Below are 12,980 nucleotides of genomic sequence, written 5' to 3' on the forward strand. Positions count from 1 at the left end.
CTTTACATCGTGGAATTTATTGTTCTCGCTGTCTGTCCGCATGACGTCATCCTCGGGTGGGACTTCCTATCCCGCCATAATGCCGTTATCAACTGTGCTCGTGCGGAAGTTGAGTTTTCACCCTTGTGTGATGTCCCATTACTTGACGCTCTTCATCGGCCGGCGAAGTTGCTCGTTCATGAAGATACTGATATTCCACCTGGAAATTTTGCCCTTGTTCCCGTTTCATGCAATGCCTACACTGACGCTACATGCCTTTTTAGGCCTTCCGATATCTTCAAGAGTCGTCGAGCTCTGCCGCTGCCTTTCGCAACAATTGACCTTGCCGTCGGAAGAAGCAATATGTTCGTAAGCAATCCGCTTTCCACACCTGTCACTTTGCTTGAGGGGGAATGTCTCGGCCGCGTGCAGGATCTCGACTTTTCGGCTTTGGTTGATGTCCCGGATGACTACTGCGACCACCTAAAATCACTGTCGGCATTCGAGGAGTCGTCCAAGGATACGTTTTCTAGCGCCATTGCCGACACTATCACTGCCACCAAACATGCCGACCTGCTGGATCTTCTGCAAGAGTTCAGGAGTTCTTTCGATGTGTCGCAGCCTCAACTGGGCTGCACGTCACAAGTCAAACATCATGTTGACACCGGCCTACACCAGCCACTGCGTCAAAGACCATACCATGTCTCAGCTGAAGAGCGCCGCGACATCAACGATCAAGTCGAAGATATGCTTCGTAAAGACGTCATTCGACCATCTCACAGTCCCTGGGCGTCTCCTGTCGTCCTCGTGCGTAAGAAAGACGGATCTATCCGATTTTGCGTGGACTATCGTCGTTTGAACAAGATAACCCGCTAGGACGTCTATCCTTTGCCGCGCATTGATGACGCCATGGACACCCTTCACGGAGCGGAATTTTTCTCATCACTAGATTTGCGGTCTGGCTACTGGCAAGTCCCAATGGCTGAAGCCGCCAAAAAACGGCATTTATTACACCAGACGGACTATACGAGTTTAACGTCATGCACTTTGGGCTTTGTAACGCGCCTGCCACGTTTGAACGTCTTATGGATAATACGCTGTGTGGCCTCAAGTGGAATATGTGCCTCTGTTACCTCGACGATGTCGTGGTTTTCTACCATGACTTTCCTACGCACCTCCTTCGCCTCAGGCACGTTTTGACTTGTCTGACCAATGCTGGCCAGCAGTTTAACCTGAAAAAAAATGCCGCTTCGCTGCACGCGAGCTCGTCATACTAGGCCACATCGTGTCTAAACACGGTGTATTACCTGACCCGGCAAAACTTCGAGCAGTTGCAGAATTTCCCAAGCCGACGACCATGAAAGAACTTCGCAGTTTTGTAGGCCTATGCTTGTATTTCCGGCGCTTTGTTCGCAATTTTGCATCTATCTTGTCATCATTAACCCAGCTTCTTCGCGGTGACGTGAACCTCTCCTCCTGGTCCCCTGCATGTAACGTTGCCTTCACTACTCTATGCCGTCTGCTCACCTCCCCACCTATTCTTCGCCACTTCGACCCGACGGCTCCTACCGAAGTGCACACCGACGCCAGCGGCGTTGGGCTAGGCGCTGTCCTCGCTCAACGAAAGCCCGGCTATTCAGAATACGTTGTAGCCTACTCTAGCCGCACTCTGACGAAAGCCGAAACTAATTACAGCATGACAGAAAAAAAGTGTTTGGCTCTGGTGTGGGCGCTTGGAAAATTCCGGCCATACTTATACGGCCGCCCGTTCTATCTAGTAACTGATCACCACGCGCTTTGCTGGCTCTCGACTTTGAAAGACTCTTGTGGCCGACTTGCGCGATGGGCACTTTGCATCCAGGAGTACGACATTCACGTCGTATACCGCTGCAGATGCAAACACTCTGACGCTGATGCCCTGTCCCGCTCACCTTTATCACCAGATCCGACGAGCAGAAACACTCGCCTCGAGACCTTGTCATCGCTAAATCTCGACTCAATTGCCACCGAAACGTTGTGACCCGCAGATCGCATCTCTTATCGAATATCTATCTGGCACACCCAACCTTTCAGTATCTCGATCCCTCCGACGTCGAGCTTTCCATTTCGCCATCTGCGATCAACTTCTTCATCGACACAACTACGCTGCCGATGGCCGCCGGTGGCTACTGGTCATTTCACGCACTTTACGATCACAAGTATGTGCCTCTCTTCACGACGATCCGCAATGTGGCCACACAGGGGTGTTCAAAATATATGAACGCCTTCGCCATCACTATTACTGGCGCATCAAGTACAATTTTGTACGGAAATTCGTGCAGTGCTGTCCTGACTGCCAGCGACGCAAATACACAGCGCCACGAGCGACTGGCAAATTGCAGCCACTTCCATGCCCTGCCAAGCCATTTGATCGCGTCGGTGTTGACCTCTACGGCCTCCTTCCATTGACATCAAATGGTAATCGGTGGATTATAGTGGCAGCTGACCACCTGACAAGCTACGCCGAAACAGCCGCTTTGTCGAGCGCTACAGCTCAGGATGTCGCGTCTTTCAATTTACGTCGCTTTATCCTTCGACATGGTCCACCTCGAGAGCTCCTTAGTGACAGAGGCCGCGCTTTCCTCTCCGAGGTCGTCGAAATTCTGCTTTCAGAATGCCACGTCATTCATCGGAAAACGACAGCATACCACCCGCAGACTAACGGGCTAATGGAATGGCTCAACCGCACGCTGGTTGATATGCTCTCAATGTACGTGGCATCTGATCATAGCAACTGGGACCATGTTCTCCTATACGTCACATTCGCATACAACACGGCAGTTCAAACCACCACGGGATGCTCACCTTTCTTTCTTCTTTATGGACGCGAGCCTTCCCATAAAATCGACACCCTACTATCCTACCGTCCTGATGCTTCCAAGTGCCCACCTGTCTCCGATGCTTCTCGACAAGCCAAAGAGTGCCGCCAGCTCGCCCGTGCGTTCACCTCAAAAGAGCAGCAACGCCAGAAAGAACACCGTAGGACTGCCCTTTCAGATCCCAGCGATGCCCCAGGGTCTCTTGTGTGGCTAGCCATTCCACACCAAACACCGGGACTCTCCTCGAAACTTGTCCCCCGGTGCGAGGGGCCTTACACCGTTTTGGAGAAAACCTCTCCGGTTAATTTCCTAATTGAGCCAGTTTCCAGATCAGACGATATGCGCCGGCGCGCACGTGACATCGTTCATGTTTCCTGACTGAAACCATACCATGAGCCTCTGCCTGAAACTTCTTAAGTCGCCAGGATGGCTCCTTTTTCAGCGGGGGCGATTGTGAAGAAGAAGATGTGCCTGCGGCGAGCTGCATCGCCAACGCCCGGCTCTCTCGGCTCGTGCTTCGGCTCACTGCTGTGCTGATCTCTGCTGAAAGGTTCTTCACGCTGTCTTGCCGTTGTCGTTATCTACTAATAAAACTCGTCACAAATGGTTCAGTGAAAAATGAAGCAAAATGTCAAAAAAAGAAGTTATCTTCCTTCTTTGTCATTCTCTCTCTGTCAGGCTTGATTTGTTCAACCGGGCCCCATTAGATGGCACGACCTGTCCAGTTTAACCACGCGAAAATTAAAATTTTTAACCCCTCGCACCACTCCTCCTAGTAACATCTGGCGGTTCTTTTTTCCATGAATCAAACAAAAACGAACAAGCAGCAGTTTATTATGCTTCTTAATGCACAGAAGGTTCTTTATTCAGTGCAGCTAGATCAATTATTAGTGATGAATTGTAGGGGGTTCGTCTGACATCATTGGGATCATTTTGAGGATATCCTACTGCGGCACATGTATTCTTGTGCATTTACCTTAATTTCTCGATAAGTAAGATACTGCTGTTGATAATATTGTCAGTTTAGACATTGTCATACATTGAACCCTCACTCAGATGTATATTGTTACTAAACTTTAGTGTCCTTTTAATGCATATCAAGGGTAGAACAGGGTAAATGAGTTTGGGAACAGTCCTGAAAGCAGCCAAAAGTACCTTTCGTAGCAGGCTTTGAGCGTACAGAAAAACATTTCGGCCCAGGCTTGGAGCGACTAGAAAGGCCTTTTCAAGTAAGGTTGGAGCAGTCAAAAGATTCAGATCAGATGTAGCCCGGTTTCATGGCACTTGTTAAGCAACATTTTTCAACCATTAAGTCAAATTATGCAATGGCCTTATTATTGCGATAGCGATTATATGGGCACCTTTTGACAGTTTTTGCTGTGGCCATTGAAGTCATGTCCCGCATAAAGTCCAAACGAATAACATCCACCCACGCATTGTATATTCAACCCGAGGATAAGCAGGGGCAACGAAAGCAGCTGATGCCGAGAACAAACAAGCTGGCCCAACTGCGTTGCCCAGAGAGTGCATGTGATAACATTCCCCAATCGAGAGGCCTGCCATCCAAGCAGAGAAAAAACACACCGCCTGTCTTGCATGAGCATGAAAAAACATGAGGCTAGGGAGAGGAGGTGTTGCTCGAGCAACAGCTGTGGACTTAGCCAGTAAGGGCGCGATCGCTGGCACGCACACTAGCTCGGCAGGCATGACCTCTATTGCAGTTAGATTGCATACAAGTCTGAGTAGATATAGTCGTCCAGCACATCACGCAACTCTATGTCTTAGTGAATGAGTGTGAGGGTTGCAAAACTTACTGCTCAAGCAGCGATCAAATGCGCCGGCTATGTTCATAATGTGATAACACATGAACGGGTGCCAGACAAGGGTGAATTGCTAGTGCATCAACAGTAAACTTTGCTTAAACAGGCGAAGTTGCGTGCTGTCTCAAAAGAAATAGACAGCTCAAAACTTTCTAACTACCACACTTGCTGCGCTCTCATCAATTATTCTGCACTGAAGCGAGCATATTTCTTTACGTCAACAATCTGCAGAATGGTGCCTGGTTGGATCATAGAGCTGTGAGCTGCTAGCCTTACTTTGCGTAACATCCCTACTTGTTGCCACAGCATTCACTCCTTAGCCCTTGCGGTGAAACCATGACAATATATTTAAGTTATGGCAAATACACAGACATACCTGAACAATAACCTTGAGGTTCTGTTTGCGTAGCGTGGGTTGACAAAATCTTCTTTTCATTGGCCTGTGTTCCTTCATGGCGGGTTTGTAGTCGCACTTGAATCGATTTATTTGTAACATGATTCGGTTCACATGCTGGCTTTGGCGATGCTTCTACACTCTGTGCCAAATCACAAGACAGACTCGGTGCTCCAACAGGCTCTGCTGTGATGTCATCCTGAAATAAATTGCATTCAGTTGTAGTGAGAAAAAATGCCAGAGGTTACCACTGAAAAAAGAAATGAATGCCCTCTCATAAGATCTGTTTCGCTTTAATGAGTTTGTCTTGGTATGTGCCCGATGGTTACATCTCCAGAGAGCAACTGTTTTAAGAATCTGAAATGCTATCAAGCGCTTTCTTCAAGATAGGCTACCAGGGTTGTACCCAGAATTTTTTTTGGGGCGAGGGGGAGAGAAAGACACCCCCACAATATGGTCATTTTCTGCTTTCTATGCCATGGTGAAAAAAAAAAAAATTGGGGGTATGGGGGGGATTGGGCCCCATCTACTCTCCCCTGGCTACATCTCTGTAGGCTGCCAAAATGTTCATGAGCTTGCTACAGTGAAATCCCAGCATGTCCGAGTACATAGCAAGACATATGCCGTCAGGTAAAGTTTACTTACTTCGGTCAAACCTGTCGATATTCAACGACCACTCATAACATACCCTCTAAATAAAGAATAAAACAGGTTCATACTGGCCCTTAAAATCTATTTATTCGGATGCATACAGAGTGACAGAAATTTTCCTGGGGGCTTGAGTGTATTTAGAATTTTTTCGGACTCATCTTAAAACACAGAACCCTATATTTTATGTGTCCAGCTCAGAGCAAGGTGATAGCCATGCATTGATAAACAACTGCCCTCGAAGCAGCACAAGAGGCATCGATGGGTTTGTTAAATGAGCCACAAGTGCTATTGGCTCTTCCCGTTTCTTCAATGCAGGCATTGTAGGTAAGAGAAAAACTCGCACCAGGGTGTTCCGGGAAAGGTGAACCAAGGGTTAGCTCCTCCAACTACGCTAATCAAAGTCGTCATGGCTTCTCTCATTGATGATGGCATCCAACAGCTGCACCTCACTAAGAGGCATAGTCCTGTGTGCTGGTGTAGGATGCCATGGTATCGTACGCCAGCACACAGACTATGCCTCAGAGTGAGGTGAATCTGTTATGGCCAATGGCTGTGGTAGGCCCCATGGCATCGTACACCGGAACACAGACTATGCCTCCTGGTGAGGTGCAGCTGTTGTGGCCAATGGCTGCAGTAGGCCTGTCGAGAACCTCTGTGCCATGGGACTGCAGGGAACCGCAGTAACATCAATGTGGTGTCGCATCAAATCATCTTTTGTTTGTAGTCGGGAGAGGCCGACAGGCTCGCAGAAGAGATCCGAACGTGGCTATGAATCTGGTTCTCCATTCCAGCCAGAACCAGTGCTGTAAGGCTTCATATTTACGACATGCCTCGTCACCCCGAATGAGGTTAATGGCCACAAGTCATTTCTAAACAGCAAAGGTGTTGTAACTCACTGCAGTTTGTGAAGTGCCACAGAAAAATTCCTGAAGTGGGTATGTGCCACAGGAACTGGGCAAGACCCAGTACTTTGTACAGTAGATAAGAGTGTCAAACAAAAATTAACATGTAAAAGCAAGCTTCTCCCCCCCCCCCCCCAGTTGCTGCGAAAGATAAACTGACAAAATTTTGGAGGGTTAGGGCCCTAGATTGTGCATAGATCAAATTCAAAATGGTGTCAGAAAGCCACACATGCTCGCAGTGAAATGCTTTATTGCGTCCACATTAATACGATGTCATTATTCATCTGACAATCGCCCTTGTTGGCCAAAAGAAACAGTTAAGTTGAGGAAGGAGCGCTTGCTCTGCCATTAGCAAGTAGTTTGAAATCTTTCAAAAAAAGGAGAGGGGTGGCTGCTCAGAATTTCATAGTACTTAAAATTGGACATTTTAATATTTGATGTTTATAATTTGATAGATGCAGTAATGCACATAATTTTGCCATGACACAAACACATCTAAAATGTTGCTTAGTTACATAATTGACATGTCCCAAACCATATGCTCATGGAAGTATAGATCTGATGTTTTGATGCTATATACAACTCGAATAACTGACTAGTAACCATAAATATTATCAAGTGTCATTTTGCATCCATATAATTTTGGTAGGCAAAGCACTCCTTTATTTTAGTGGTATTAATTTGTAAAAATTAAAGCTCACTCCATGGGTACTCAATATATTTGTACTCTGACGATACTGTAAATAAACGAATGAACTAGTTTTTACAGATAACCTCCTTTTACTTATATGCAAATGCTGCCCACAGCTCTCCAGGTAAAAGCTCAATAGTGAGATTGGCACATCTCTCATTGCATAACGGTCCAGTTTCTCTGGTTGCGTAGCATGACAATAAAGGCAAATAACTTACATCAGAGTGAAAGATAAATGTTTGCAAATGTCTAAAACACCCTTATTATCAACAGCATTGCTCTTTTTATCGAGAAATTAAGGTAAATGTGCGACACCATAAGTGCCCCAAATGGGACATTTTGAAACGATTAAAATGATGTCAAAGGGTCAGACTACAATTAACCAGTAGTAACTAAACCAGTTGCAATAAAAAAAAACAACCTACCGTGCATCACAATACCAAATAAAATGTTGCTTGTTCGCTTATCCCTTTATGGTCAGACCGGCACAAATGTTTGGATGAACAAAGGCGCTTAAAGAAGAGCATGTGCTTCAGTTTCGGTTTTATAACTGTGGGCCACAAGTATCGATGTTTCCGAGAATATGTTTCCGTAGTTCATAAATTTCGTCACTAGAGAGCAAGCAATCGCACTGAAAATGGCGTCGCAGCAAGTGCGTCAGTGGTGCCTCCCTCTTACTACTAAGTCAACGGTCTTGCATGTTATACATTTTATTTACGTAGCATATACATATGAAAGCAATACGAAAACTTCGAAAAATATGTACCGCTAAAGATAGCGGTCATTCTTGCGCAACCGCTGTGTACTCCCACATGAAAAAGTTATACGCACGTGTGTGCAGGCTAGCCTTTTGTCCTCGTGAAATGCATGCGGAGTAGCGCAAGCCGACACGTTCTTGTGCTGTGATACCTGTGCCAACTCTTGTTTTATTTCAAATAGCCTTCTTGGCATCTTATTGGTGTTTCGTTGACTGGTGTTTACTGATGCGTAATGTACGCCACGTAAAGTGGTGTTGCGTAGATTGTAATCACCGCTTATGCCAAAAAATAATAATTTCGTGAATTTGTGTGCGAACCTGCATATTATTTAAAAGCATCAGATTTTTTATTGCCCATTGCATAGATTTGAAATTAAGCCACTTGTTTTCTAGTGACCACGATTCACAGTGCAGGTTAGAATTGCTAAAGTTAGCGAACTTTAACACACAAGACTTTCACGCCAGAGCATGAAGATTACACGAAAAAATGCTTATACACTTAGTTTCAAGTTTACTATTATTATCAAATGAACGACACATAAAATGAACGAAACGTTTTACAGACTAGGGTTCCATAGCCCGAAGACTGTCAGAATTCCTTTTGTCAGAATTAGGTAGCTACAACAAAAACAAATTTACAGAGATTCACGTTCGCGGTTTGAGCCATGTGAGTGATGGAAATTGAAGTGAGAAGGAGGAATTTTTGGGCAGTCTGCCTTCAAGCCAACTTGGTCAGGTGGCCATCTCCTGCCAGCTAAAGTAAAGGTACTGCTGTTTGGAAGAATGAACATTTTGCTACAGAGCTGCCTGGAGTCCTTAATGAGCCAATGCCCTTTTTGATTGCAGGAATCCTTTTCTACATTTCTCAGACTATTTATTGCAATGATTTCGTGAAGCGCTGGTGACAAAACGACTGTGGGCCTCATGTCCCCCCCCCCCCCCCCCCCCGCCCCAAAGAAAAATAAAAACTCGGCAAGGAAGTCCACAAAAGCTCAAGCAGCTTTAGGTTGGCTGCATCAGATCAGTGCCTTCAGTGGCTGCATCAGATCACCAAGGCAGGAAGAACAAGAAAGCTGTGAAAAAAATGTTCCACAAGATCAATCCATAGAGAAAGATCCGGTAGTGAAAAAAAGAAATTAGCTGGAATCAATAAGCGACTTTAGCGACTTCACCGCTGGTCATCATCGCACAGCTTGATATCGGCACAAGACTGCAGGTTTCCAGGTCGCATTTGTGTGCAAGGATAGGTTGTTGAAAGTGCAAGTGCCACAATGTTCCTTTGAGCAGCAAACAATTTTGTAAAGTATGGCACGTGCAGCGCTGAAGATGTATTTTTTTCTATTAACCATTCAGAGTGTACTCCTCGCTGCAGCCGATCAAAGGAACAAAGGCCCGGCCCACGCACATGAGCAAATTTGTTTTATCAGCCGAATACTCCAATTTTTTCAGCTTACTACTTCCCACCAGAAAAGTCGTGCATTCTCTTTTTGATGTGAGTGCGTTGCAGCGATGTTTTTACGAATTATTGCCTCTTTAATCCCTTTATCCTTTCAAAAATGCTCGTCAAATACAATTGTGTATAGGACTATGGATGCACAAAGTGTCACAAGATGACGACATCACAGTAACCCTGCGTTCCTGCAAGCTTTTGCATTTGTCAGCTTTCACGCAGTAAAGGTGGGAAACATCAGGCAAGGCAACTGCTACATTAGAAGGCCTGCTTTTAGTCGGGTGATTTGCACTAATGCCGTGTAGATCATTAAACATGACATGTTTTAAATGTAAGCATTTTCTGGACACAAAAATAGCACTATGACCAGTCCTGCATTGCTATTTCAGCTATCAGTGTTGACATAATATTTGCCCTTAGTGTCCCTTTCACCGATTGAACGCTTCTGAAAACTACACATGTAGCTGTGATCAGCTGCTTTTTACGAAATGCATGCACAATTATGTTCTCTTTAATTAAGAAAGAGAGTTCATTGGACCTTCCTATGCGAGATCCTATATTGCCATTTACTCATCAGATAAAATTTATTCACAAAATTCAAAATTCTAGCATAGAATAACTTTTCCAACCCTCTGGAGAACACTGGAAATGTAGAAACAAGACGATAATTGCCGAAAGCATTCTTGTCCTCACCCTAAAAAATGTGATTGACATTTGACAATTGCATTTTTTGTAGAAATGTTCCCGCAGAAAAATCCAAGATAAATATGGGCGAGAGGGCGAGTAGTCAAGCCTGCCTTGTATTTTATCAGTCTTTGTAAGTTGGTAATATCATGAGCCGAGCTATATTTAAGCAAAGCAAAGACAGTTTGTACATCAGATGAAGTAGTGGTAGTAACTGAGTGGCGAGACCTGGTAGTTAGACGAGAAAGTCGATAAACGCTTAAGCCAAGCTGCCATGCTAAGAACTCTGATTATTTTATATTAATCTAATGACAGCTACATCAGTAGAAGAAAGATTTAAGGCATCAATTATTTTCTGTCATACAATTTTAGCTTTAGAGATATAGACAATAAGAAAACAATTAGGCCACCATACTTTCTTACCATTACAAAGAAACATGGTAGTTTAATTCCCGTGTTATTTGAACGTATTCCAACCTTCACGATTATGTGTGCTTCGTTTTCAAATAACCTATTTTCTTAACTGATTTGAGGCAATGACTCATGATACAAGGGTTGTGAGGTAATTTGGATGTGTTTATTTTAATGATGGGAGAAGATTCAGGACATATTTTTGATAATAAGTAAATGAACGTGTAATATGTATCGTCAGAGGTTATATGTAGCAATATGCACTTGATTACAGTTAAAATTTTTTAATCCAGCACAAAAAACATTGAAGTGTAGTAAGTGTGTTGTATTATATAGACAGATGGATGTTGGCATGTGACGCAACAGTTCTACTACAGTATCACTCGTAGCAAGGTTATATAGACGGCTTCGGTGTTTGTAAACAAACTGGCTCGCGCCAAACGGCCTGCCCCAGCAGACTTCCGCTGCGCCACTTCCGGTAATGCTTCTTGAATGGTCCCTGCGGCTTTTCGTGGTGTGTTCGAATTTGCTGCTGTATTATTTCTGGCACATTCTTTAGGATGTATTTGGTGCCACGTCTAGCGGCCACTTGAAGGGCCTCGATATAGTGCATGGCAGGTGCAGGTGCGGCCACTGCTGCAGGTAACACGGCTCATGTGGCCGACGGGCACCGCACAAAATATCCGCCGTGGTGTTCCAATGAGCGCAGCCCCCTCCTCCGTGTTACTTCTGGCAGTGGCCGCCCCTTCAGGAGAAGCTTGTCAGAGAACTTGATTGGGCCAGTTGGTTCTGCATGTCGACGTGGATCCGCTTTGAAGATGCAGACAGAGAATTGACAGCGCACCCGTGTTTTCCCTTTCTACGTCTTCAAAGCGCACCCACATTGTTCACATGCAGGAGAAGAGTTGCCCTATCTATACTGAAGTTGTTCAATTCAGCTTTTCGACTAGAACTGAAAACCTTAATCCTGTCAAACCCCGAACATATTTGTGTTTTCGTGTAAGCACACAACCTCTAGATAAAAGGCTTATTTTTGCACCTGTGTCGTTCCGGGCACTCTCAAGATCATAGGCGTTCTGAATTTCTCGCGATCCAGAGTGTTCGTGTGACTGGGAAAATATAAAATGTACTGGTTATGTGACGACATCCAATGGGGCTTGGTCACGTGAATTATTATAGTTTACTCACGACAAAGCTATTCATGAATCAAACTTTCAAGTTGAACCCAGAAGAGCCACGTTCACACCGAAAGCTAAATGAGCAAAAATGCAGGGATATTAACTAGAGGCAGAAAGACAGGCGATGAGTCATTTGCTCGCGCAGATGAGTGCCCACTCGCCAGCGTCGCTTTCAAAAAACAAAAACAAATGCAACGACAACGAAATGTGGATACCACGATGGACACAGTGCAGCAATTCATGTGGGGCATGGCTACTTTGTGCCCCATGTTTCAAACAGTACGCATCGTTATTATTGTTCAAACTATACAAGAAACACCTTTGCGATACATTTTCAGTGTTCGCTTTCCCGTTTTATTACCCATTGCACGCGACAGTACACGTATCTACCATGAGTGGGAGACTACAGTGACTGATGTGTTCCCGGTAAGCGGGACCTTAGACTATTCTAAAGTCTGAGTATCGTCTCTGTGCCATTAGTGTGTGGTGAGCTTTACATTGCCTTTAATGAAGAGGGAAGAACAAGCCTACCCGCTCTCAACGGGAATTCAGTTTTCTCTCGTGATCAAAACAGAACGTTTTGACTAGCATATAAAATTAGTTCAGGCTTCCAGACTGTATCCTGGCTTGACAAAGCTGTGTCCGAGTTGCGAGCGGTTCATCGGAATAAATTTATCAGCACAAAATATCGGAACACAAGCAGCCATGGCCAACAACAAAGATTAGACCGCGCAAAAACAAGCTAAACTGGATATTTCTTGGGGTGGTTTTCTGGTGAACGCACAATGTTGCCAGAGACCGACAGGCTCTGGTGAAACCGTCTTTAAAAGGTTTACTACGGTGCTTGTGAACACGGTAATGTCTGCTGGCATATTAATGTAATTATTCAAACGTTGCGAAACTAATATAGTATAAAATTTCTGGGACACTGGCTGACTGAACATATATCTACCGCAGTCGCCGTTCGAAATAAGTGCGGTTATTTGAATTTGCAAAGTCAAGTAATGCCTTGAAAAATTCTACAAATGACGGCATATTTCCGTCTGGTAAGCTATAGATTAAAGACATGCTTTTCAAACTTCACAGCAGGATGTTAAACATGAGATGAACTAAAGTAAATTTACTGTATATATGGAATTTCTGATTGACCAATCTCCAGATTTAGCACCCTCCTCATAAACCTGAACCACAAGGCATCATCAAGC

The 12,980-nt window shown here is 44.8% G+C and overlaps 1 protein-coding gene across 1 annotated transcript in view; it reads right to left on the minus strand.

Annotated features, from left to right (window-relative positions):
- LOC119185951 (uncharacterized) overlaps positions 1-12,980 on the minus strand; it is a 30,110-nt gene that overhangs the window by 13,878 nt on the left and 3,252 nt on the right. The window contains exon 2 of the mRNA XM_037434755.2: positions 5,034-5,250. Within this exon, the coding sequence (XP_037290652.2) occupies positions 5,034-5,250 (217 nt within the window). The remainder of the gene's footprint in view (positions 1-5,033; positions 5,251-12,980) is intronic.

Source organism: Rhipicephalus microplus, chromosome 3, assembly GCF_043290135.1.
Source record: "Rhipicephalus microplus isolate Deutch F79 chromosome 3, USDA_Rmic, whole genome shotgun sequence".
NCBI lineage: Eukaryota > Metazoa > Arthropoda > Arachnida > Ixodida > Ixodidae > Rhipicephalus > Rhipicephalus microplus.